This window comes from Canis lupus, chromosome 24 (genome assembly GCF_048164855.1).
Source record: "Canis lupus baileyi chromosome 24, mCanLup2.hap1, whole genome shotgun sequence".
NCBI lineage: Eukaryota > Metazoa > Chordata > Mammalia > Carnivora > Canidae > Canis > Canis lupus.
This window is the reverse complement of record NC_132861.1, coordinates 44,585,311-44,610,377: the sequence shown is the minus strand read 5'-3', so window position 1 is coordinate 44,610,377 and position 25,067 is coordinate 44,585,311. Positions and strand designations below refer to the sequence as shown.

At 46.9% G+C, this 25,067-nt stretch overlaps 1 protein-coding gene across 3 annotated transcripts in view; it reads right to left on the bottom strand.

Annotated features, from left to right (window-relative positions):
• Positions 1-9,813: 9,813 nt before the first annotated feature.
• The window catches only part of CAB39 (calcium binding protein 39), an 83,280-nt gene continuing 68,026 nt past the window's right edge, over positions 9,814-25,067 (bottom strand). For all 3 annotated transcript variants that reach the window (XM_072796637.1, XM_072796639.1, XM_072796638.1), the window contains exons 6-9: positions 19,839-19,898; positions 15,971-16,036; positions 12,977-13,120; positions 9,814-12,376 (exon numbers count right to left, since the gene is read on the bottom strand). In XM_072796637.1, coding sequence (XP_072652738.1) covers positions 12,188-12,376; positions 12,977-13,120; positions 15,971-16,036; positions 19,839-19,898 — 459 coding nt within the window. In that variant the 3' untranslated portion in view covers positions 9,814-12,187. The remainder of the gene's footprint in view (positions 12,377-12,976; positions 13,121-15,970; positions 16,037-19,838; positions 19,899-25,067) is intronic.

The following is a 25,067-nucleotide window of genomic DNA, read 5'->3' as shown; positions in this document are numbered from 1 at the left end:
ATAGCTTGGAGGTTTGGTGAGCATTTGTGTGATTGTCTTGCTGTAATTCAGGAAGCACTTGAAATATCTGCTGGTGCTCCTGTCTCTCCCTTTCTCTGTTTTCCTGACATCAGCGAAGCTTTGGAAGCTTAGAGACTTTTACAGACCAGGACACTGATTATTTCCTCTTCTTCAGCTGATTTAGTGTGCATCTGATTTCCTTCAACTGTTTTTGAGGGACTCCCGGGTGACTCAGTGGTTGAGCATCTTCCTTCGGCCCAGGGCGTGATCCTGGGGTTCCAGGATCGAGTCCCGCATCGGGCTCCCCACAGGGAGCCTGCTTCTCCCTCTGCCTGCATCTCTGCCTTTCTCTCTGTGTCTCTCATGAATAAATAAATTCTAAAAACCTTAAAAAATAATAAAGTGTTTTTGAAATAATGCTTTATGTGAGTGGCATCCATCAGTTTCTTTAGGCGCCACTTTGATTCGTCTAGAAGTGTCCGTTTTTGCTGTGCTGCTTACACCTGGGCCCCAGCCCCACCATCCAGGCTGTCTCCCCCGCCCCCCGACCCAAGCCCATCACCCAGTTACTCCTCCTTAGCCAGTGGTCCCCTAGAGGCGTGATCTAATTTTTTTCAGAGTTTTTGGAACATTTCACTTTGTTCAGTCTGTTCACTTTACTCTCCCTTCCCTTCTTTGGCTTCTTGTGAAAGCAACTTCGTGCATCCCCAAAGATCATCATCTTTCTCCAAAGCATCTGTAGTATTGTCCAAAGCTCTTCCTTTTTTTCCCCCTTCTGATCTATTTTGAAGGTTGTTCCAGTCGCAGGTACGTGGCCGTGTTTTAATGCATCTTCTAAAGACTGAACGTTTCTTATGATGCTGCCATCAGCTCCACTTGTTCCGAATGTTTAGATTTCCCTTTGATACGTACTTTTTCTGAAAGACTATTTTAAGTCCAAGAGTTGGTGGTTTCCAGCTCTTTAGTAAAAGTCCCCAGGTTTTCTAAAAAAGACTTTTTAAAAAAGATTTATTACTCTGAGAGAGAGAGAGAGAGCATGAGCAGGGGAAGAGGTTGAGAGTGAGGGAGAGAGAATCCCAAGCAGACTCCTCACACGGGGCTTGATCTCATGACCCCAAGATCATGACCTAAGCTGAAACCAAGAGTTGGATGCTCAATTGACTGAGCCACCCAGGTGTCCCAAGACTTTCCTTTTTTTTAATACAACCATCTCAGAGTCACAGTAAAATTGCGGGGCAAGTACAGAGATTTCCCATATACCGTCTGCCCCCACTCATGCACCGAATCCCCCACCATCAACATCTCCCACTGGAGTGAGACATTGGTTACAGGTGATAAACCGGCGGTGACGTGTCATTGTCACCCAAAGCCCATGGTTTACGCCAGCCTTCACTCCTGCTGTTGTACATTCTATGGGTTTGGGCAAATGTATAATGACTCATATCCATCATTTTTCTTTTCATTGCCCTAAAAATCTTGGTCATTTTAATAGGAGTGCAGTGGCATCAAAACTGCCGTTTGAATTTGTATTTCTCTGATGATATGCAATGTAGGGCATCTTTTCATGCGCTTCTTTGCCATCGGAATGTCTTCTTTGATGAGGTGTCTGTTAATAAGATCTTTGAGCCGGTTTTGAATTGGGCTTTTTTCGACTTAAAGAGTTCTGTGTATATTTTGGATAATAGTATTTTGTCAGATGTGTCTTCTGCGAATTCTTTCTCCTAGGCTGTGGCTTGCTGCTTGTTCTCTGGAGAATGTCTTTTGCGAGCAGAATTCTTTGCTTTTAATGAAGTCCTGCTTATCATTCGTGTCTTCTGTGAGTTATGCCTCTGGTTGTATCGAAAAGGTCATCCCCATATCCAAGGTCACTTCTCCTATGTTATTCTCTGGGAAGTTTCATAAATCTTACTTTTTTACAGTTGAGTCTAGATCCCATTCGAGGACATTTTGGTGAAGGGGGAAGGTCTGTGTTTAGATCCTGGAAGAGCCCCAGAATCCAGTCACCACGCGAGTGGTTGGGATTATCCACCTTCCTTCTATTGACCATCCTTATATTGACCATCCTCTACCCTATTTTCTCCACCCAACTCAGAGGAGGGAATTTCTGGGCCGAGGGAAGTGTTCTTGTGTTTGGGGCACTTCCGGACTCCAGTCTGTCCCACGAGCCCTCTCGACTTTCCAAGATCTGCCTGATTTCCCCTTGTCCTTGCAAAGTCTCTCCATCCGTGGCAGGAGTGCCCTGACCCAGACCAGCAGCACCTCAGGGTTCCAGAGGCTGCCTCAGTTCACCCCCCAGAGCCTCAGTCCTCAGCCCCCAGGCTCCCGCGTGCCCCCCAGCCTGCACCTAGCATCTCCCCGAGTTGGGGAGGAACACCCAACTGCTGTCCCAGAAGCACCTCGCATGCTGTCCCAGGCTCCAGGGGGCCTCAGTTGTCGGTGTCCCCTCCGCGAGGCCCCCACACAGGCCACTGAGAGCAAACTGGGCTCCAGGAGCACCTCGACCTCCAAGCCAGGAGGCACCTGTGCTCCTGCCTCGTCTGCCCGCATTTAGGAGGGACGCAGAGATCCCTGTCCCATGGGAGGCTTCCCCTGGACAGACTCAGACACCCCGGGGCAGCTCGTGAATGTGCCCCCCTTGCCTGGTCCCTGGGCGGTAACGGGCCACAGGCAGAGGCCCCCTGGGAAGGTCCGATGAGAGGGTGGGCGCCCACCTGTCCTCCGCCAGACCTGGGCCATCTTTAAGGACATCCCCGCCTGCACCTGCTCCCGGGGTTTGGTTGCTTGGCTCTGGGACCCAGGAAACCTCAGTTTCCCAGCCAGGGATGGGCGGCCTCCTCCCTCTTCAGCCCCTGTGGGTCCTCTTCTTTCAGTCCATCACTGAGTGGCAGCCCTGATGGTGTTTTGTGGACATTCGTCCCCGAGATGCTTCCCTGCCATCTGCTGGGAAACTGTCAGATTACATAGACAAGCCGGAATGGACAGGAACGTGACGGTGCCCCGGGAGGGGTGTCCTGGGCTCCCTCGGCCTGGCTCCAGTGAGGCCGGACCCCTGACCTCCCTGATGGCCTGGGGGGGGGCAGGGACAGACCCAGAAACATAAGGTGTGATAGGCAGGAGAGGGATGGACAACAAACTGGGAGCCCAGCTCAGACCCACAGCCTCTCTGGGGGCCGCGCGGCTCAGGATCCCACCTCTGGGTGCTGGGTCCAGGCCTGACGCAGTCCCCTGGTCCCCAGGCTGGTCCACACCACATGCCCCCCCCCGGTCTCTCTGGTGGCCATGGCCATGGTGGGTGGCCTCAAGGAGCTCTCTGAGGCCTGGCATCACAGCCACACTGCCCGGGCCCCCTGCCCACCCTCATCCCGGGGAGGCCCCTCCACCCCACACCCCAGCGCTTGCCTGGGGCTGCTCCTTATTCTTTGCGTGGAAGCCGGAAAACCTGGGCCGAGTCTGAGCCCCTGCAGCCCACGTCACCTGCCCACTCTGGCTTCCAGGTGTGGCCTTGGCCACAGCACCTCTGAGGAGAGTGAGTGCCAGGCCCACAGCCGCCCCTCTCGTGCGTTTCATGTAAACAGTTGATCAGAGCGGGTGGGGTTCTGAGACCCCTTTGCCACTGTCCCTTGTGTCACTGAACCGCCATGAGTTTGCTCGTTGGTGAGTCACAGGTAGAAACGACAGCAGGCAGGGCTGTCACACAGAGGAAACTTGATTTGCAGGGAATGAAATGATCGAGGGGAGTCATTTCCAAAGCTGGGCCTCCCCAGCAAGAGCGAATGGGATTATTTAGGGTTAGGGTGACGCTTCAGAAAAGGGGAGTCTGGGGCAGCCCGGGTGGCTCAGCGGTTTTAGCGCAGACTTTGGCCCAGGGTGTGATCCTGGAGACCTGGGACCGAGTCCCACGTCGGGCTCCCTGCACGGGGCCTGCTTCTCCCTCTGCCTGTGTCTCTGCCTCTCTCTCTCTCTCTGTGTCTCTCGTGAATAAATAAATAAATAAATAAAATCTTAAAAAAAAAGTAGAAAAGGAGAGCCTGGTCCTTGTATATAGAGGCAGGTGTAAGGTCATACACGCGCCTTAGGCAAACTGGCCTATCTGCACCTTGTCTTCATATAAACGAGCCTCATGCTCCTCCTCGGGTGGGGATTTCAGTACTATAATGAGGTAAAGGTGACTGGGTCACCCCCTGGGTCCTTGCTCCGGCCTGTTTGCGCAGGCATCGTCAATTGGGGGGTGGGAGGGAGGTGAGCACCACCTGCTCTGGGTGGTCTGGGCCCACAAGCTCTTTTCTTTTTTTTTAAGATTCTAAAATTTTTTTATGAGAGCCACACACAGAGACAGAGGCAGAGACACAGGCAGAGGGAGAAGCAGGCCCCATGCAGGGAGCCCGACGTGGGACTAGATCCCGGGTCTCCAGGATCACACCCTGGGCCGAAGGCGGCGCTAAACCCCCGGGCTGCCCCCACCCCCCACGAGCTCTTCTGGGCAGTTATTGCTTGCTGGGTAGTTCGGTCCCGTCTGGTGATGCGATGCCCACCAGGGTTTGGCCTGAGTTTAGAGATTAGTGTGAAAGAAGAGCTCGAGGAACAATGTGGGATAAAGGCTGATGGGTGCAAATGAGCAGGTGAGCAGTAAAGGCTGGGTGTTGGGATCTAGCTGGTGACGGTCGGGCCTCAATGATCTGCTTATTGATGATTTTTGGAGGAAGACCAGGCAATTGGAAGAGGGTGTAAGGCATCGGACTAAAGAAAAGAGATCCTGCCTGTGGGGTCCACTTCTGGCTCTGCTCCCTACTGCCGTGTGGCCTTGGCCAAGTGGCTTACCCTCTCGGTGCCTCCGTTTCCTCATCTGTAAAGTCGGGATCCTAGAAGACCTATCCATCTGGGTGTCACGAGGATCGAGTTAACCCTTGTAGAGCACTCGGTAATCACTCAGTCAATATTCTGAGGATGGTTGGCCATTAACCAAGAACCTTGAAAGAATGGGGATCTGTTGACTTGGACGCTTTAGGAGGACTTAGGTGGAGAAGGTCGGCAAACGTTTACCTGCCAGTTACCGCAAAATGTCCATTAAATCAATACTGACTCCGTATCGCATCCTTACACCACTGAATTTCTAAGTCTGTCTCCTAAGAGGGGGAGAGAGCTTTCTTAGGATTTTTAGAAGGCTTGTCATAATTGTTCCAAGGATGTTGGATTTGCAACCCTGAGACCAACACATTTCAAAGCAGAACAGAATTTGCCCCGGATGGGATGGGAGGAGGGGGTGGGAGGTGAGGCACAAACTCAGGATGGTTTTTGCCTTAGGGGAGCAGAGCCGAGGTGGGGGGCCCTGGCGGGCGGGCCCCCGTGTGTTCGGGCACGGACCTGGTACCCCCGGGATTGCCGCTGGACATCCACGCTGCGGTGGAGAGCGGACTCCGGAGCAGTGCTGTGCATGTGGCCCAGTCCCCCCCAGACATGTGGTGCTTCGCCTGGGGTTCAGCAGGATCTGCACTTGGGCATATAACATCCCTTTTTGGGTCATTTATTTTTGCTTCCACCCCATTTTATTTTATTTTTTAAAATATTTTATTTATTTATTCATGAGAGACACACACAGAGAGAGGCAGAGACACAGGCAGAGGGAGAAGCAGGCTCCACACAGGGATCCCGACGTGGGACTCAATCCCGGGTCTCCAGGATCAGGCCCTGGGCCCAAGGCAGCGCCAAACCGCTGAGCCACCCAGGCGTCCCCCATTTTATAACGTCCACCCCATTTTATAACGAAACATTTCACACGGGAAGAAAATTCTACAAGGGAAGTTTATAGGGGAAAGTGGACACAATGGGGAGAAGAGACAGATCTCTCATGCAGAAAATCTCCAACTAATCCATGTAGACCCTTGCTACTTGCTCCCAAGGAAGCGGAGCCTGATCCCCCCTCCCGGAGTGGGGGCTGACATGGTGACTTCTTCCGAGGACAGACTCGAGAGAGCAGCTTCACAGAGAAACCCGACCACACCGTCTCCGCCAGGTGACCAAGGTCAACGGCAAGGGATAAGTCGTGGGGCTGCGTGCGCCCTGATAAATGCGGCGAGGATGGCACTCTACCTGGGCCGTCTCCCACCCCAAACCCCACAGTCTCATTCTAATCAGGAAAAAACATCCGACACGTTGCACCTGCGGGAGATCTTACAAGATGCCCATCGTGGCAAACAAGGGGAGTCTGAGAGGTTGCACCACCAGGAGGAGCCGAAGGAGACACGATGACCAAAACACGTCACGTAGGGTCCTGGGTGAGATCGGGCCACAGGGGAAGGACATTAAGGAAAAACTAAGGAAATCAGAGGACAGCATGGACTTTAAATAGTAATAAAACTTTCGAGTATTAAAATGACACCTCGATATCGGTCCGTGACTGATGACCAGTATACCGTGGTAATCTACGATGTAATAGGATGGAAACTCTCTTTGCCATCTTTGCATTTTTTTTCTGTAAATCTAAAATTCTAAACAATAAAGCTGTTTCAAAACAAAACAACCATATACCCACCCCCTAAATTCTATCCTTCATACTTGACTGTCCCTATCACACGCGACATCTGTATCTTGCATCTGTCCCTGCCCCTCTGGCACTTTGTTTACCTCTAGTCATTGCCCGCCCTGTGGGTGGTTTTTTTTTTTTTTTTTTTTGGTTTTTGTGTGTTTTGCTCCGAAGGGCACTCGGGAGGCGGGACAGGTGGGCACTCAGCACCGCGGGGTGTCTGGGGGCCTGTGTCCTCCCAGAGGCCCGGCTCCCGGCTCAGCTGCTGTTGGAAACCAGGAGCTCTACTGCCACCCGGTGGATCTTTTGAAAAATCTAGTTGCGCGCAGGGTGGGGGGAGCCGGAGGAGGCCCTGCAGGCAGGGGGCCCCTCTGCGGGAGCAGCTCTGAGCCCAGCTGCGTCGCACCCTAGGCCCGGGGCTGATTTTTAGCTAAACCCAGACACTTGCTAACTCGGGCCCCAGTTCCCAACTGTGCAGTCATTTCGTAGGGTTATGCATACCACACTTTTCAAGATTTTATTTATTTATTCATGAGAGACACAGAGAGGCAGAGACACAGGCAGAGGGGGACGCAGGCTCCCTGCAGGGAGCCCGATGTGTGGACCCCAGGATCACACCCTGGGCCCAAGGCAGGCGCTCACCCTCTGAGCCACCCAGGTGCCCCTTTACTACACTTTTCAAAAAAGTCCTTGTGGGAGGGACACAGAGCATGAGGGGATTGGGAGTTTTTGTCTCGCTAGTACTTTTGACGACCATGAAGAGTGATTTGGAGCAGCAGCGGGGCCTGCCCACCTGTTTTTGAAAGAGAAGTGTCTGGAGGCTTCAGCTGACTGGGGTCTGGGGCCTGGGGTCCTGCCGGACGGCAGGCCTGGGGCTGCAGCCTGTCCCCGGCCATGGGTACCTGGGGTCGGGCCTTGACACACACGCCGTGGCCACAGCCTCCCCTAAGTCCTGAGGCGGGAGGGACGGAAGGCAGGCGGCTCTGCTTGGCTTCGCAGGCCCCACGCGTGACATGACTGACGACAGGGGAAGGAGAAGGAACAAAAGGAGCGTGTCTTAATTCGGGTTTCTCCGGAAGCAGAGCCTGGGAGCAGGTTCCAATGCTAGTCACCATCTGGGCCTTGACCCCAGGAAGCCCTGGAGGGAAAGAATCAGGAAAGATGTGCCATGAAGCCATGAGCATTGTGCTTTTGGGGCTCACTCCTCCTGGGAAGCACCTGTCCCTGCTGAGGTCCGGGTGAGGAGGCTGGGGTGAGGGCTGCTTCTGGGGACATTAACGGCCACCCTTCTGGTGCCCTGGGCCACAGTCGACAGCTTCTAGAGGGCAGGAGTGGGTGCTAAGGAGGTGGCCTGGACACCGCTAGGTCTTCTTAGTGTGTTCGTGTTGGGGGTTGGCACCCAATCCCACTCTACGCCCCTGGGGAGAGGGCCCAGGTGGGGCAGCCTGAGGGCCGGGGAGAGCACAGGAGCCCACGGAGATTCAGTTGAGCAAGAGAAGGTACTACTTGGGTTAGGAGAAGGGTCCACACGAGCGGACCCTCACGGCCTTCTCCACACAGGTGAGACTTTATAAAGTGGGGAGATGCAAATGTCTCTCAACATTGAGAGGGAGTATGCGGGGGTGGGGGGCACCCACCAGGGAGGAAGGAGAGGGAGCCAGCGTCCTTGTCTGGAAGCTTCCCCGGGGCTGGCCCTGAGGCTCCTCCTGTAGCCTTGACCAGCACCCCTGCTGAATCTCCACCCAATGGAAGACCCAGGTCCTGAAAAACACCACAGGACCACGCTACTTCCACAGAACACCAAGCACTTAGGGGATAAAAACCTATTAGCAAGGGGCTAAAGCTCATCTTGTGAGGAATGTTGAAAAACATGAACCTTCCCCCCAAATCTCTGGCGTCTGTGTTCCTGGGTATGACCTAGAAAAGAGCACTTCATTGATTACAGAGGACATGACCTCCTGCTCAGAACCCTGGCGGCCACTGTACTCGGCGACCAGGCCGTCGGGGCCTGTGCTCCACCTTCTGGTTGTCAAGTTCCCACCCGACGATCACACAGGCCACCGGACATCGGTGGGGCCTTAGAGGTCAGCGGGGACAAGCACGCCAAGGCCTCCTGCCAGCTGTGGAGCCACAGGTCGGCCTCGCTTCGGTCAGCGTGTGCTCCGGCAGGGACAGGTCTCCGTGACAGGGCTTGGAGGCCTGTGTCCCTGTTAGCCGTGTCCTGGGTCCTCAGGGCCTGGTGGGGGCAGGCGGAAGCTGATGACAAATGACACGTGTTCAGACGGCTCCTGAGGGACGGCTTTCCGTGGGGGTGGCTTCCGGGAGGCAGCCGAGAGGGCTCTGAGGGCGGAGTGTGGGGCGTCTAACCGGGTCCTTCACACCTTCTAGAACAGGATGGTCCGAGAGGGTATCGGGCTCCGAAAGCTGCTGTAAAGGACACTCGTTGCCGGTGGGGAGAACATTCCTTGGAAACCGAGCGGCAGCTGAGGCCAGTGTTGGGGGGGGGCTACTCCCTCATCACCTCAGAGAGCCTCTAGTCTCCTGAACGAACAAGCCTGGAGCCCGCAGCAGCTCTTCTGGTCACCGCCTTCTTGGGGTCCTTACGAATTCTAGAGAGAAAGAGCAACACGTTACCCCCAGGGGCCCGAGACCCCGTCTTTCCTGCCGGGGGAAGGTGGCCCCGTGGATGCGGGGTAGGGAGAGGCCCCTCGGCGGGGCCACTTCTTCCTGTGTGATCGGAGGAAGGGCAAAGTCACAGGTCCTGACCTTAGGGGACCCTGTCATCTTTGGAGATGAGGGACTCAGCTACCCAGAAGAGATAAGCAGAAGGTCGTTTGCGTCACGTGCTTCGGCAGGAAGGCGCCGCGCCCCGAGCCATCGCCCCATTTACAGACCAAGGTGGAGGGGAGGACAGACGGTCGCTCGGGCGCTTCCGTGGCCATCTCGCCGTCACTGTAATCGAGCCCGACTTATAACCCTCCTGCCCGGGGATCCACTTTTATCCTCGTACGTTCCCAATAGGTCAACAGGGACGTGGGCGGAGGATCCGCTCCCCAAATGCCAAGGTCTAAAAAAGCCATCACACGAGGTGCGACAGTGCTGACCCGTGAGAGGCAGGGCCAGGGAGCATAAGGGGAAGTCGCATTTGACACCAAAAATAAGACCCCGAATAGGAAGAAAGACTTGGCAGAGGTGTGCGTGCGGTTTCCGGTTAGGTTGTGGCACGATTTGTGCCGGGGCTGCTCGCAGACACACAGATGCAACTACCTGTGAGACACCATAAACACGGACAATGCTGTTTCTCCAAAATTTTATTTTAATTTAAATTACAGGGCCAGCCAGATATTCTGATAAGAAATTTGTTTCCTCAGGAGAAAGGAAATGCTTTCATGGCATTGTTAACAATTGTATACATCTCCACCTTTTTTATTTTTAAGGGTTAAAAATCACATTGAGTAACTGTAACTGACTTATGTAAAATTAAACCTTTATAACACAAAAAGAAACCACTTCCAGTATTACAGTTTTGGTAATATGAATATATTAAATGATAACTTCAAATGCAACTTTTCAACTTTGAATGTTTTCACATTTTTGTTGAAAAAAGAAAACAAAACGAGTCTTAACTCTGCCCAGATCCCAGTGCAACAGCAGCGTGTGGGTTTTGACAGGCTGCACCCTCACTGCCTTCCACATGGAGGCGCTAGTGCTGCGAAGCCAACGCCCCAGTGGAAGCCTAGTTAGGTTCTAGTTTCAAGTTCGAAGATCGAGCCTGGCAAGGAAACCTTTTGTCCACTTGGTGAAACTAATGTTTTCACGCTAAACCCAGACATGGAGCACTAGACCACGAGAACCAGAAGGCTGCATCACGGTCAAGTCCGCTGCTCCCTTCCTAAACATCTTGGATATTTTCACTTTGAGGAGCTTGGATCGCTTTCTGTACTTCCGATAGAAAAATGTCAATTATTCTACACAGATTTTGGAAAAGACAGCCTCAGAAAAACCAATTGTAATGTAGACTGCCTTTTTAGTGAGATGGAATACAAACACAGCTATGTTTTCTGGAGCTATTTTCCCCACTGGTATTCCTAGGAGGTCTGGAAACCTCACGCTTGAAACATCCACTGGGAGTCTCATTTTGCTGGCTGATAATTCAATTAGTGAGAGAGGCTAGCAAAGAGTAATTATATAAATTTCTTAATCAGCTACAGCCATGCTGAATTTGAACTGGCAAACTCTGATTTGTTGTTAGTTGTGATCTTTGTATCACTAAGATGAACAGAGACCATTCTAGTAACTTTACACAGATATGTTCTAGGAGACGTTGTTCTGCTGTGGTCACAGTAACAAAAAGTGGTGCAAAATCAGTTACTTCATAAATACTGATCATTTGCAGCATTAAGGAACAGGACATTAAAAAAAATAAATTTCCCCATAGGACACCTAGGACTAGGGACTCTTCTTTTCCTAAGAGAAGCCAAAGTTTTAATTATTCAGTTTCACAACTATTGTACTGGATTACTTAGTCTAAGAAGGAAAAGGTGCTCTACAGAGGCTTCCCCCACACACGGAGAATCAGCAGTAATTTAGCATAATCGGGATCATCCATATCTGGCAAAACTCACAACTCATTTAAATGAATAAGGCCAACATTGCGCAGGAATACGTAGCCGGACTGGCGGCTCCCCAGTAGGTAACTGAATACAAAGGATTGGTTTCCATTTTTTCTTTTAATGCTGTGATACTTAAATGTTAAATCAGCATTTTCATGTGATCGGAAGTATTTCAATTACATATGAGCATTCATTTTTTTTTTGCAAAAACTCAATATTAGGTAATAGTTACATACTAATACAGTAACATTCCTCTGCTGTACAAATTAAATCATTTAAAAGAAATGAGCATTCTAAGAATTATATACAAAAGAAACCTGTAAGCATTGTTGAAATGAAATGCAAGGTGTCACTGTTAGCTCTACTGGTTTAAAATACCTTCCAAAAAGTAAAATTAACAAATACCCTTCAACATATCCAGGTTTACAAGTCTCAAGAAAATCAAATGTCAAAAAATTCTAGAAAGCTGTGAAAAGCATATATACATTTTTCCTTATGACCTTATGAAGCTTCACACCTTTGAGAAGTTGCTATCAATTTATTTGCACGTCAACTTTATCCACCCAAAAAGCTCATATCTTGGATACAGTTGCCCTCTGATTCCAAATACAGCTCTGCTCCATCTTCCTTTAGCGAAGGCGGATAACCTTCCCATGAATCCACGCTTGGATCTTTAACAGAAATCAATGCAAACACGCAGGCTTAATCTGATAACAGCAATCCCCTTCTTCCCTAAACCACACCACCATCTACACATCTGCCTTCAGGAACCTAGCCACGTTCAGAACTCCTACAGCGAACAGAGTCCTTGAACTCTGAAACGACACAAAGATCAAGAGAAAGTCCACGTGAGCTCTAGTGTGCAAGAAAGCAGCAGCTACGTTCTCCAACTCGGACTAAAAAAAAAAAAAAACAAAAAAGGTAAAATGAAAAACCGTTCACTTAACAGCAGGATAGCAGTAAAGTTCCTCATGAACCGCTAAGAGCGCCTGATGCTGAATAGCTAACAGCAAATGCTGAATTTGGATTTAATATTTTAGATGTTGATTGGAAATTAGGCTTCTTGCTGAGCTGGTCTCTTCAAATCCCTGATCTGTTTCACTAAATAGGTCTTCTCATCGTTAAATTGTTCATCCTCGGTCCTGTCATTCTGGAACTTGCTGAGGAACTCTATAAGTTTGGTCTGGTTCTTGAGGAGGATGTCTAGGATGGGCTGCGTCTTGTTGGGGTTGGCTACAAACACCTGTGTAGAGAGAAACTGGTGTGAGTCACAGGGGAAGGACAAGTGCCCAGCGATGGCCCCGCAGTCAGCAGAGCTGCCTGCCGCCCGTTCACCTCACGGTCCAGAGGCTTCGGCTTTGGAAGACCTCGTTTTATAAGATGGGTGTATGGTGGGGAGGATTTTATGTTTTGGCACAAGAAGGACTGACGCATTCATTCATGCTCTGAAATTCAGTAGCTGGTATTAAATATAAACTGATTTTAGAAGAAAATGGCCAGATATTATTTCTGGGTACAAAAAGTTAGAATGGATTGTAAGTATTGAAACCTCCAAGAAAAGCAGTAAGAAATGGATTGATTACCCTTTACTTTGTGATTAATAATATTCTATGCCAAAGATAAATGACACTCCTCTCTAATATATAATTTTTCTGTCCCCAGCCCAGATTGGTATACCATTTCTGGGTCTATTTTTGTTTCAATGTTATACTGCACAAATATAAACATTGACTGAATTGTATCACTTAGATCACCAAAATGAGGTGAATATTCCAGTAACTGCTAAATGAAAGGAGATTAACAATTCTAGAGGAAAATATTGTTTATGGTTCTAGTACTCTACCTTAAAAACGTGGAAGGCCTCAAACTGGATGTTACGACTCTTGTCTCGTAGGAGATTCATCATTAATTTGAGGTTCTCTGGTTTACTGATGTATTTTGTCATAATTGTGAAGTTGTGTCTATCTAAGAGTAGTTCACCGAGAAGCTGAGAAGACATTTAAACAATTAACTCTTACATTATCATCAAGATTTCAAGTAAAATCAGAGTTTAAAAAAATAGTTCACTTTACAATCACCACTGTCAAACACAGAATATTAGTAGGCATTCAAAAGACTGATGAGCTGAGCGGAAACTATGACCTAACGTTACCGAGTGCCCCCTACTGGCCACTTAAACACACAGCCTTTCTTGCGGGGGTAAACCTACCGAGTGTCCAGTACTGCTCTCTGGTCTTGACACATTTCAAGGCACATTTGGCCCAGAATCTGAAACTGTCAGAGCCTACTCTTTAAAATATGCATTTACATTATCTCGTTAAAAAAAAACAAAAAACAAACAAAAAAACCCAGCAAAGAAAATGGTCAGAAGTTGATAATTCTTTTTTTTTTTGAAGTTGATAATTCTTGTTTAAATATAAATCTTAATTAAAAAGTGATTTATCTGGACTTCCCAGGACAGAGGGTTCCAGGTCCAAAGCTTCCATACACTTATCCTTAAGCAACATGTCATCATATTAAATCAAGAATAACCTGAGGTGCAGGAGAACAAACCTATTCTACTTAGGATTTATAAAGAAATTATAGAAAGAATGCAAAGGGTAAGCTCAGGCTTCACATTAATCTGAATCATGAAATATACAACTTTCAAGGTAAGCAGCAACAAGTATTTACTCTTATGAAGACTCAAAAGTTATTATTCAGTATGTGAAAGTTATAGCTTTACTGGTGTTCATGTTCTATCATAGAAACCAAAGACATACCAAACATGGCTCATCTGGTTATCTGGAGAAGGATAATTGGTAACTCAAAAAATTTCTTTAGATATAAAAATAAAAGTCTGAGGTTTTGAACAGGGAATTCACATTTGCTGGTAAAATAAATATAGGGTGAATAAATGCCAATGTAGCTACAAAAAGGGAAGTACAAATTAAAATCCATTTTTAAAGGACTACTGGTCCTTAAAATTGCTCCATGCATTCATGAGGTATTATGAAACTTGTAGGAGCTGAAGCCTAGCTTCATGTCCACGACTAAGGTCTTGCAAACGGCAGTCTTAACTTTCCTTTTCATGTTGGCAATTCATAAGTGGCAGAAAGGTCTTGAAAGCCCTTCTCCTTACTAAGCAGCCCAAATATTCAGAATTTGGTCAAAGTCTATTGATTTGCCAAATAAACTACACTGCTCCCCCTTCCCGGGAAGAGATACTGGCCCTAGACGCTACTACCCTAGGTAATCCTGCCTGCCATCCTTGGCTTCAGAAGATGCAGGCTCCATCCAGCTGCTCACATCCACGTGATGCTGGGAAGACAGGGCGTCATGGCCCTTGGACAGAAAGGGGCTGTTGGCAGAGGCTACTTTACTGTGTTTAGAATCACAGCGAAGCCTATACTAGATCACAAATCTTACAAATATATATTACACTGATGTACAGGAAAGAAAACGTCCTTAAACAGCTGCCAGAAGTACCGTAGGCACCCCCCCCCCCCCCCCCCCCCGATGAAAGGACTGACCTATCGCAGCTATCGCTAGCTAGCACACCTGGAGAAGGGAAGGCGTTAAGGATCCTGGATGCTGGACTATGGGCCAGGCTGGGAGGCAAGGTCCGAACAGCAGCAATGAGTGGGACGTGCCCCAGCCTGACCAGACCATTTCAGCAGGGACACATTTCCAAACTGTGACTATGACTGGTCCCCACTGTAAGAGTTACAGCCTTAAGGGAAAGGAAGGAAGTAGCTGGCCATATGGAAAGGACTGCTTTGGAAATGTGGATGGTAGAGAGTGTTCTTATCAAAGGACACAAAATATAAAAGATGCTCCTGATGTCCTTTAGTCCATTCTCACAGAAAGACAAGGTCTTCAAGAGTGCTCTCTCCCTGGCAGGAAGGGAAGCAGGAATGCAGTCCTGATCAGATGAATTCAGACAGCTCTGACAGGAAGAACTCTGGGCAGAGTAGAATTTAAAGTGGACATGGCAAAAAGTATAAATGGAATTAGGATGTCCCCCCCAAATCCTCTGTGATTTCCTCTATAGTTCCTGTCAGGACCACTTACTGACAGAGTGAGGTGTATGCTTTTATTAACTGCAATGAGAATTTTCTAGAGCAGAGGTCAGCAAACTTTCTGTAAAGGGCCAGATAGGAAATGTTTTAGACTTTGCGGGTCATATAGTCTCTACGGCAACCATTCAAATCTGCATTATTCTCTGAAATAGCCTCATGTAAATAAATGAATGTATCTGTGTTCCAATAAACCTTTATTAACAAAAACAGGCAGGGACCTGGATGTGGCCCGTGAACTATAGTTTGCCAGACCCTGTTCCAGAGTTTTTTTTTATTTTTTTATTTTTATTTTTATTTTATTTTTTTTTTCTGTTCCAGAGTTTTAAATCTTAAATTTAAATTTCAAATGGAACCATCCCTACCCTAGTTTGATACAAAGTGGCCTGTGTGTCCCAAAGATCAGCACCCCCCCACCCCCAACCACCCTCATGCTACAAGCCTGTGCTGTCCCACAGCTACTGGGCCTTCCTCTGGTGGATGCAATTCTAAATTCCAAAAAATAGGATTCCAAATGTAAAATACTGCACTGCTAAGAGGTGGAGACCTCTTCAAAATTCTGTATATTCCATTCTGGTATCCCTACTTAACAGGCAGGTGGCCAGGTGGCCTATGTGGACCACGGCTGAACTCCTTCCTTTCCACAAAAATCTTGACCATGAACAAATGTAATCTCCTCTCAAAGGTGTGAGACTCACACCAGCACATCTTCCTTTCCCCACATCAATTTCAGACACAGGGGAAGAAAAGTGAACTACGTAAAAATAAATGAGTCATACCTTGAGTGACTGTCTTTTCGTCACGTAATTTTCTGAATGAAGTAACTTCTCATATTCACTGAAGAACTAAAAGATAAAAAAAAACATATCAGTAGTTACTATTTTAAAGATCGGTTAGAGAACATTAAAAAGCTTGAGCACAAATTTTTTTTTTTTTAAGATTTTACTTATTTGAGAAGAGCAAGAGAGTGTGAGTAGGGGAGGGGCGGGGGGACAGGGAGAAGCAGGGGCTGAGCAATGTGGGGCTCGATCCCAGGACCCCAAGACCATGACCTGAACAGAAGTCAGGTGCTTAACCAACCGAGCCACCCAGGTGCTCCTGAACACAAACTTCTACCACACGAAGGCCACTTGCTGCCCATCTGTCTCATGCACTCACACAGCCTTCCTCAAGGGCACCCGAGGATGACCTCCAGGAGGACAGCTCCTGGGACCCACTCTCACCCAGTGCTAGCCAGGCCCATACAGCTTAAATCTGGTCCTCTTCTGTCATCCAAACTCCATATGCATAGAACATAACTCCTACCCTCCAACTGTTTCTCAAAGTGTCTCAAAATGTTTCTCTCATTTCTTAATTAGAAAATTCCTATTTTTTTTTGTACTTCGGTGAGTCCAAAGCACAACCACAAAGAGAAAAGTTACCAGTTCTTTCAATGCATCAAGCAAGAGGAGAAAATAATTAAAAACAGATGAGGAGAAATTTAGCACTGATGAACAGGCAGGTATCCTAGGGAAATTGGGACTTGGGCCCAATCCTAAATAATGGCAGGGATTGCCTTTAGAAAGGGGAGGAGTATTCTTCAGAGATAAATGGGGAAGGACTCAGCATGAGTGAAGACCAGAGAAAGCACAACGTGACACACTCAGGAAGTGACACATGTCCACCAGATTTACAAAATGGTGCTCACTAACAAGTGTGGCGTCACTGGCATGGTAAGAAGCTGATCGAAGCAGGAGGTAGGGAATGGAAATGAGGGACACACAGGGGCCAAGACACACTTGCTAAAACTATTTGTACCTATGCTTTACCACGGGTCCTTATCAGCCATTCATCTGTGACTTAGAGCAGGTGTTAGCAAACTGCAGCTCCTGAACCAAATCTAGCCTGCCACCTGCTTTTATGAGTAAAGTTTTGTTGGAACACAGTTGTGCTCACTCACGTATTGTCAGTTTATGTATTGCTTATGGCTGCTTTCTCAACACAACAGACAGGAGAGCCGAGAGAGACTGCATGGCCAGGAAGCCTCAAAGATCTACTATCCGGCCCATCACAGAAAAAGTCTCCTGACCCCTGCCTGAGAGCTAGCCCACAACTGCCTATGCATTCTTTCTTTTGTTTCTCTCTAGGCAGAGGTGGGATGGCAACTTCTTCAGAGGATGTGAATGCTACCTTCTCCTCAAAGAATCATCAAACCAATGATTAAAACTAGAACTGCCTTTAGACAGTGACACAGAATATGGACCTCTCAAGTTCTTTTTTTTTTTTTAAAAGATTTTATTTCTTTATTCATAGAGACACAGAGAGAGAATGAGAGGCAGAGACCCAGGCAGAGGGAGAAGCAGGCTCCATGCAGAGAGCCCGACATGGGACTTGATCCAGGGTCTCCAGGATCACGCCCTGGGCTGCAGGCGGCGCTAAACTGCTGCGTCATCGGGGCTGCCCAGACCTCTCAAGCTCTTGACAGAAAATGCAGGATAAAATTTTCTGCTGCCTAATTCTTAGTAAGCTTAGGGGCGAGAGGTTCTCCTGACAAAGAAGCGCCTGAAGAGTACACATGAAATCCACGTGCTCTCCAGGGATGTGTGATTTTGTCCTTGGGTTAGGAGTCTGGGGCGAGGACAGGGACCGCTGGGGCTCCTTGAAGATCTGCTCAGGGAACTACACTGCAGTTCAGCCTTGCAGTCACCCCGAGGGATGTGTCCACTACATGCCGTGCTGACTGAATTCCCCTGAGAGCGCCAATGGGAGAAATTTGTTTTATTTTACAGGTACTGTGATTGTTTAATTCTGTTTCCCTCTATGCTTTTGGTTATTAGGAAGCTCAAGGCCCAAGTATACAGGATTTCTGATCACATAGTTTTGTGTGATCACACTTCCTTGGCTCCTCACTCTCCTACCTTCCTCATATCTTTTTTTTTAAATATCTATCTATCTATCTATTGAATTTATTTTTCCTTCCTCAGATCTGACCACAAGGTCTACACACTTCTGTTAGCTGCCTCCCATAAATTTTCCTAAAATTCTTTTAACCAATGTCATTCATTAATAACATGTAGAAAAATATTTTACTACAAAACTGAACCACTGTCATTGTTAGTTGTATCTTTGATGGGCTTTAAAACTAAGACTCCAGTATGTTAAGTCACAGAATCTTTGAGGCCAGTCAATAAAACAATCTGGCCAATGTTTTACTAACTGCTTACCGTGTTCAAGGCACTGCTGTCACGCACGCGACACACACATTCTTAAATAATCCTCACAACAACCCACAACAACAGTTAGGGTGCTACTACAAGCCTTCTTTTAGGGCGGAGGATTCTGAAGGCAGCCGCCCAAGGTGGGGCTGGGACTTGAAGCCAGACTCTGGACAGTCTGGTGCCAAAGCCCACACTTCTAACTGCTACAGAAAGGTACCCCTGAGATAACCGTGCTACCATTTTAAACCAACATGCATGCAAAGAAATGTACTATATCCAAATGGAAAACTAAAAATATATGACCAGCAATGTTTAAGCCACTCATGAGGCTTTCTATGAGGGACTTCCTATTCACTCAGCATTACATGATGGATGTTACTGAGTGGGAGGGTAAGAGGAACAGAAAAGAGTTCAAAAGCACAGATTTTGCATGCAAAATCTTTGTGTGAACAATGAAGTATCAACAGTGTACACCTAGAATTTCCAAAATTCAAATGACTAAGTGGAAGAATGAAAACCTAAGCCAAATCTCATGGGTTAGACGGGAATTTTAAGTGGATTGTTAGTGTCCTAACTTCTCTAAGAGCATCCACGGGACTGTGGACAGCACATCAGTAAAACCAGTCTGGCAGAAGGAAGCACCCATGGGCGGGGGGGTGGGGGGGTGGGGGGGGTGGGCAGAGCTGGCACGCAGTGGAGGAGAGCATGTGATACTATGGCCTGAAGGCTGTTGTGCGGATCAAGGGCACTCGGAATTGTTCATGAACTTCTGGGAGTTTTAGTACCAGAAGTCTGACACCAACTCAGACTGGAAGGGACCTTCCTGCTGGGCTAGTCCAGTGTCCTCACTTTATAAGGAGGATGGACTTCTGAGTCTCTGAGCCTAGTGTTCTTCTCACCCTCGCAGCTGCCACCCACCCTTCACTCTCCTGGAAACAGGAGGAATGTAAGCAACTGATGGAAAGGAAGAGGAAGTTAAGTCTGATAAGTTTCTTTTTGTCTTAACTGTATATTGTCATTTGGCATCAAAGCACTTTTATTTCCTCCCCTAAAGCAAGAAAAGATGCAAAGGTAGTGTGTCAATCAAAAAGATAAAATTCTGCTTCTGACCAAGTTAACACTCTATACCTTGTTTCAGTAGAGAAATGATCATAGCACCATTTAAAACCACTATATATGCAATATAAGTAAGTACCTGGCATAAAAATCTAATTTAAATCTTTCATTTCTGGTACAGAACTTACAATTTTATTTATTTGAGAGAGAGAGAGAGAGAGAGAGAATATCTTAAGCAGGCTCCATGCTCAGCAAGGGCTGAGCCCAACTCAGGTTCAATCTCACAACCCTGAGATCATGGTCTTAGCTGAAATCAAGAGCTGGACACTTAAACAATTGGGCCTCCCAGGTGTCCCAAAACGTACAATTTTAAAATAGTACTTCATATACTTACTTTATCATAATGTTGCTCCAAAAATTCTGCACTGAGCAATTTATGTCTTGTAAGTAAATCCTAGAGAAAGAAAATACACTATTTTACAATTGTTTTGCATTCAACTTCTTTTAGAAATGAGAATCCTAAAACATGCCACGCCATTTTACCTGATAAAAACTGTTGTTAAAAATCACTATACTTAAAAACATTTGAACATAACTATATTGAAAATGTTGATTCTAGGTAAGAGCAAATAAAATCATTAATAATTTGAAACTGTGATTGTAATGAGTGCAGGTCTACAGTTCTTAGAAGGAAAAATATAAAAACAAAAAATTCAAAGAAATATAAATTCAAAGAAAGGGAATAAAGCAATAAAGTGAAATAAAAGTAAATGATTGTGGTAAAATGTCAAATAGAATACTGCTCCTGGTAGAGAAAGAGGAAATTTCTTTCATTAGAAAAAGTATTGGTGGTTCCCTTTTCTTCCTCCTAAATTCTGTTATATTCAGTTTCATATCTAATGCAATCTTGCTTTCAGAGACAGAATGTTTTTTAAAAACCCCATCATGTTATAAACATTAGCTCCTAAGTAAGTAGACTAATGCTACAAAAATGTAGATTCAAACATCAGAATGTCCTTGAGTCCAATTCTGCATGACTACACACTAGAGCTGATGCCTCACCATATGGCTTGCCCAGGAAACCACTCAAGGGTCATTCATTCAGAAAACATCTACTATGTGCCGGGTAAAGTTCTGGGTGCTGGGGCTACAAAGACAAAAAGATGTGGTGGTCTCTGCCTTTCAGGACCTAGAAGTTAGCAACGAACTAGCCTTTGGTCTCACCAGGTGGGAAAGAGAATGGGAACATGTGGTCCCACTACTTGGTGAATTACTGAATACAACTCCTTTAGAGCCGCCTACTGGAAAGGTTAGTGCCAACGATCCCCTTTCTCTGAACCAATTCTCCCTCTTTCCTTAGCTGTTTATGTTTGAGGGTCCCAGGTCACAATGAACTAGTATTTCTTGAAATATGTCCAAGTGTAATGTTGGTCCTGAGAAATGCTCTAGGAAATGCTGCACAAACACATGTGGGAGGCACTAAAGTTTTGGTTCCCTTGCAGGGATCTGGCAGGTCTCAAGAGATCCTGCAGGGAGCTCTTCTGTCGCCTACTTTGTGATTGCCCGTTCCTGAAAGCCTTTCCTCACACAGGCTTTCCCCTAAGCTGACCTAACTACCACCCTGGAATCTTTCTCCCACATCATTATCATAGAGAAGCCTTCCAGACTGGTCACCAGCACCAAAGCATGGACAGAGTTGTCTCTACGTCTGCGGGATTATCTGATTACCATCTCTCTCATGCTAGACTGTAATATAAATATAACGGTCATGTCTATTTTTACTAATCTTTGAATTCCCAGCACCCATGCAGGGCCCAGCACATAGTAAGAGCTTAATATTTAACAAATAAATGAATGAACCAACAAAATCAGGGAATAGGTTTGGGAAAACATCACAAGTCATCTTCAAAGTATGCTTTTAAGAAGGCTTCTAAATCCTCCCCAAAGATTTACAGGTGTTCAAACTGCTGGATAGGGTACAGACTGTATACCCAGGAAAGACCTATCTAATTTTTTCCAAATCTCCCTTGGGGATTAAATCGACAAAATTAGAAAATTTGGAGTTTGAGCATCCTTAAGAAGCTGGAAAAGAAATGCCATGAAGCTTCCCTATGTGGGGTAGGAGCTGGAGCAGAGAAGGGAAAGGAGACTTTATATTATCTTAGTACACTGGCCCACAGGGGTCAGCTATCAGGGGCAGAGGTACACAAGAACTCGAAGGGAATGTCAAGCAAGCCTGTGAAGGGCACTTCCTCCTTCTATATGTGACTGTAATCTGTGTGTGGTGACCTCCCCTGTGTAGGAGCCTCAAGGGCAGGGATGTGCATGGTTCACTGCTGAATCCCACTGCCGAAAGAATGGTGCCTGACATGGGGTCGGCACTCAGGCTTGTGGAGTAAGCAGAATGAACAAGTGAATAAGCGAATTAAGGGATTAGTGTGTCAGGATCCATGCAAAACTAAGTGTCATTTCTACTTTTTTTGTGGCTAAATCACTCTGGAGACCAATATAAGGAAGTACTGCAAAAGGAACACAGTGTTCACTGTTCTACCATAATCTAACAGAAGAGAACACCAAAAACTGGAAGGGACCTTACTGCTGGGCTAGTCAATGGCTACAATGGCTCCTCAACTGGGGTTGATTTTAGGGACAGGCAGGTAGAAAATACTGCTCTAGAAAGCAAAGTCCTAAACCCGTGGTGCAACAGATTTTTACTAAAGTTTTGAGTAAGGAAACCACTCTGAAAGGTCTCAAGTAGGAGCAAGAGCCTCACAGCTGGGCCACAGAGGAAACGGGGGGCGGGGGGGGACACACCTCTAACATCTCTCCGTCTAGGAAAGATTCTATTACCATCTGGTTTCAAGAAACCAGGAAACTTCAGGAAACCACTGTCAATCTAGGAATCAAATCTGAACAGCCTTGAGTTAGGAGAGACCGAGGGGGTACTCTGAGACTGCTGAAGAAAGAGCTGGACTCCAATGCACAGCAGAATGAAAGCTCCTTGTCAAGATGGGCCACACCAGGGCCTGGAGAGGAGTGACATGCTGGCAGGAAAGGAGCAACTGCTGACAGTCAGTACCCAAAATGGCCAATTCTAAGCAGGGAAAGAGGAGGTGGGGACCTGGGCAGAGCCTCTACCTGAGAGATGAAAAGGAAACCTCACCCCACGGGTTAGAGCCAAGAGCTTCAGAGAGTTCAAACCATGGTGGGGGCAGAAATCAACAGAGCAAAGGGAAAAGGTCAGGCAGTCAGTGGTCAGAAATGTGCAAAATTTCCAGGGTGCTATGTGTCCCAGAACACGAGGTGCTGGGTCAGCTAGCAGTGGAGAGGAACAAGATCTCTGCTTTCTAACCTATCTGAATTCTAGTATATCCAAGGCCTTGGGAGGACTGGGAGAAAGGTAGGGGTCATCTCCCGAGCCCAGCAGATTGAGCAGCCAACTTTTAGGGTATGCTGAATTGAAAAAGATTCCTAAAAGTCAGTAAGTTGGGGCCTCAAACACCCTGTGGCAAAGACGGCCCTGGGGTCTTCAAAGAAATGCCACTGAGCCCAGGGCTCGATTTCACAGAGCCTTGGCAAGCTGTACGGCCCAATTTCGTCCTTGATGCTTGACCATGTCCTAGGATAAGGGACTCAATTGTTCCAACTGTGTGGCTCACCTATGGAACTCTTAAGGGTTAGAAAGTTCTCCCTGTGCTAGAGTCAAACCTATCCCCAGGTTATTTTCAGAAACTGTCAGAGCCGACAGAAATAGGTTCAACCCACTTTCTATAGGATCCCACTTCACATACATGTAGTGCTCTCACGGCAAGTCCCTACCGAGTCTTCTCTTCTCCAGGCTAAATACGTCCAAGTTCCTTTAACCACTCCTCGCATGACAGGTTCTGAGTCCCCCTCACCATCTACTGTCTTCTGAAAGTCATCTATTTGTCTATGTGCCTCTTAAAGTGTAGCGCCTGGAATGGAACACATTTATGTGTTGTTACCTTAATGGCTTATAGTGGGGTGAGACCATCATCAGCTCTTTAGGTCACACACTATGTGGTCACATGTAGCTTTGGGGCAGCAGCATCACACTATTTAATTTTACAGGACATATTTAGAATTTTGTTTCCTCAGAGTGGGCTCTGGAGGCAGACTGCCTGGGTTCAAATTCTGGGTTCCCCATTTTATAGCCTGACTTCACCCAATATTTCTAGACTCCTTATCTGTAAAGGAGATGGTTGAGTAGGATATGAAATTGCCTACATTAGTAATTATTATATTTGGCAATTACTGTATTTAATAATAACTGTATTACTATACCTTATTCCCACATCCCTTATTTACAGTTAGGTCCTCAAGTGGAGGGACCTCAATCATCGTCCTATTCCATTCTGACCTCTCTGGATCTCTACGAAGCCTTATTTTAGGATCACCATTGTCTGCTATCTTTTCCTTCACAGCCATCACCTACACATTTGATAAGCAGGCTTTGTCACCCTTTATCTAAGTCATTAACAATGTTCAGCTGGGCTGAAATAAAGCCCAGTGGAAATCCACCAGAAAATTCTCTCCAGGGTGATGGCAATCCATTCCCTAGCACCTTATGGATATGGCATTCAATTAGATGTAAATAACTACACTGAAACTCCAGCTCCTATCTTCACTGATTCCATGAAAATACAATTATTCAACATTCAGCATATCCTCATGGCCATAAAGGAATAATTCTAATAGCTACTGTTTGCTGCACACATATTGTGTGTAGACACAATAACCCTGACATACTAGCATTATCACCTCCATCTTAACAGATGAAGAACTTGAGATGAAATCCACAGCAGAGCTGGGAAATGAACCCAGGCAGCCACACACTCTTAGTCCCCTCATCTACTGGCATCTATGAGATTAATATGACTGAACTTACTCTCTTCGTGAATCCATGCTGGCTGTGGGTACACGGTTTCCTTTCCAAAATGCTCAGAAATCATCTCTTTAGAAATACTTTCTAGAACCTTACACAGGTATAACATCGAGCTCCAAGCTCCACCAGCCTCTCTGGGGAATCTACCTTCTTTTATTCTGGAAAAATTGGAAATATATTTGTTGGCCTTCTGATGCCCCTCCCCATCTCCTTAAGTCCTCAAAAAAGAAAACACGAACAACATTTGGCCACTGATTTACTGTCTTAGTACACATTCATTCAACCTACAAATCTTGGACACATTTACAGCAGGTAGTTTTTTTTTTTTTTTTTAATATTTATTTAAGTAGTCTCTGAACCCAATGTGGGGCTTGAACTCACGACCCCAAGATCAAGAGTCGCACACTCTTCCAACTGAGCCAGTCAGGTGCCCCTGGAGCAGGTAGTTTTAATTTCCTTTTGAGACTCAGCACCTGTTCCACAGACTTTAAATTTGGGTTTGCGGGTGAGCTGCATCTGTCTGAAAGTGCAGAGACCGTTTCTGGAGAGCGGGGTATGGTCATATTCTTTGAGGAGAGTATGAGACACAGATCTATCCCCCTTTCCTACTGTCATCCTCTCTCTTCCCAAGTCCATCCTTCGAATCCTGCACTGTGTCTGCAAGTTTCCTTCCTTAGGTCGACACCACCTGTCCAGCACTGCCCCATTCTCCCCTTC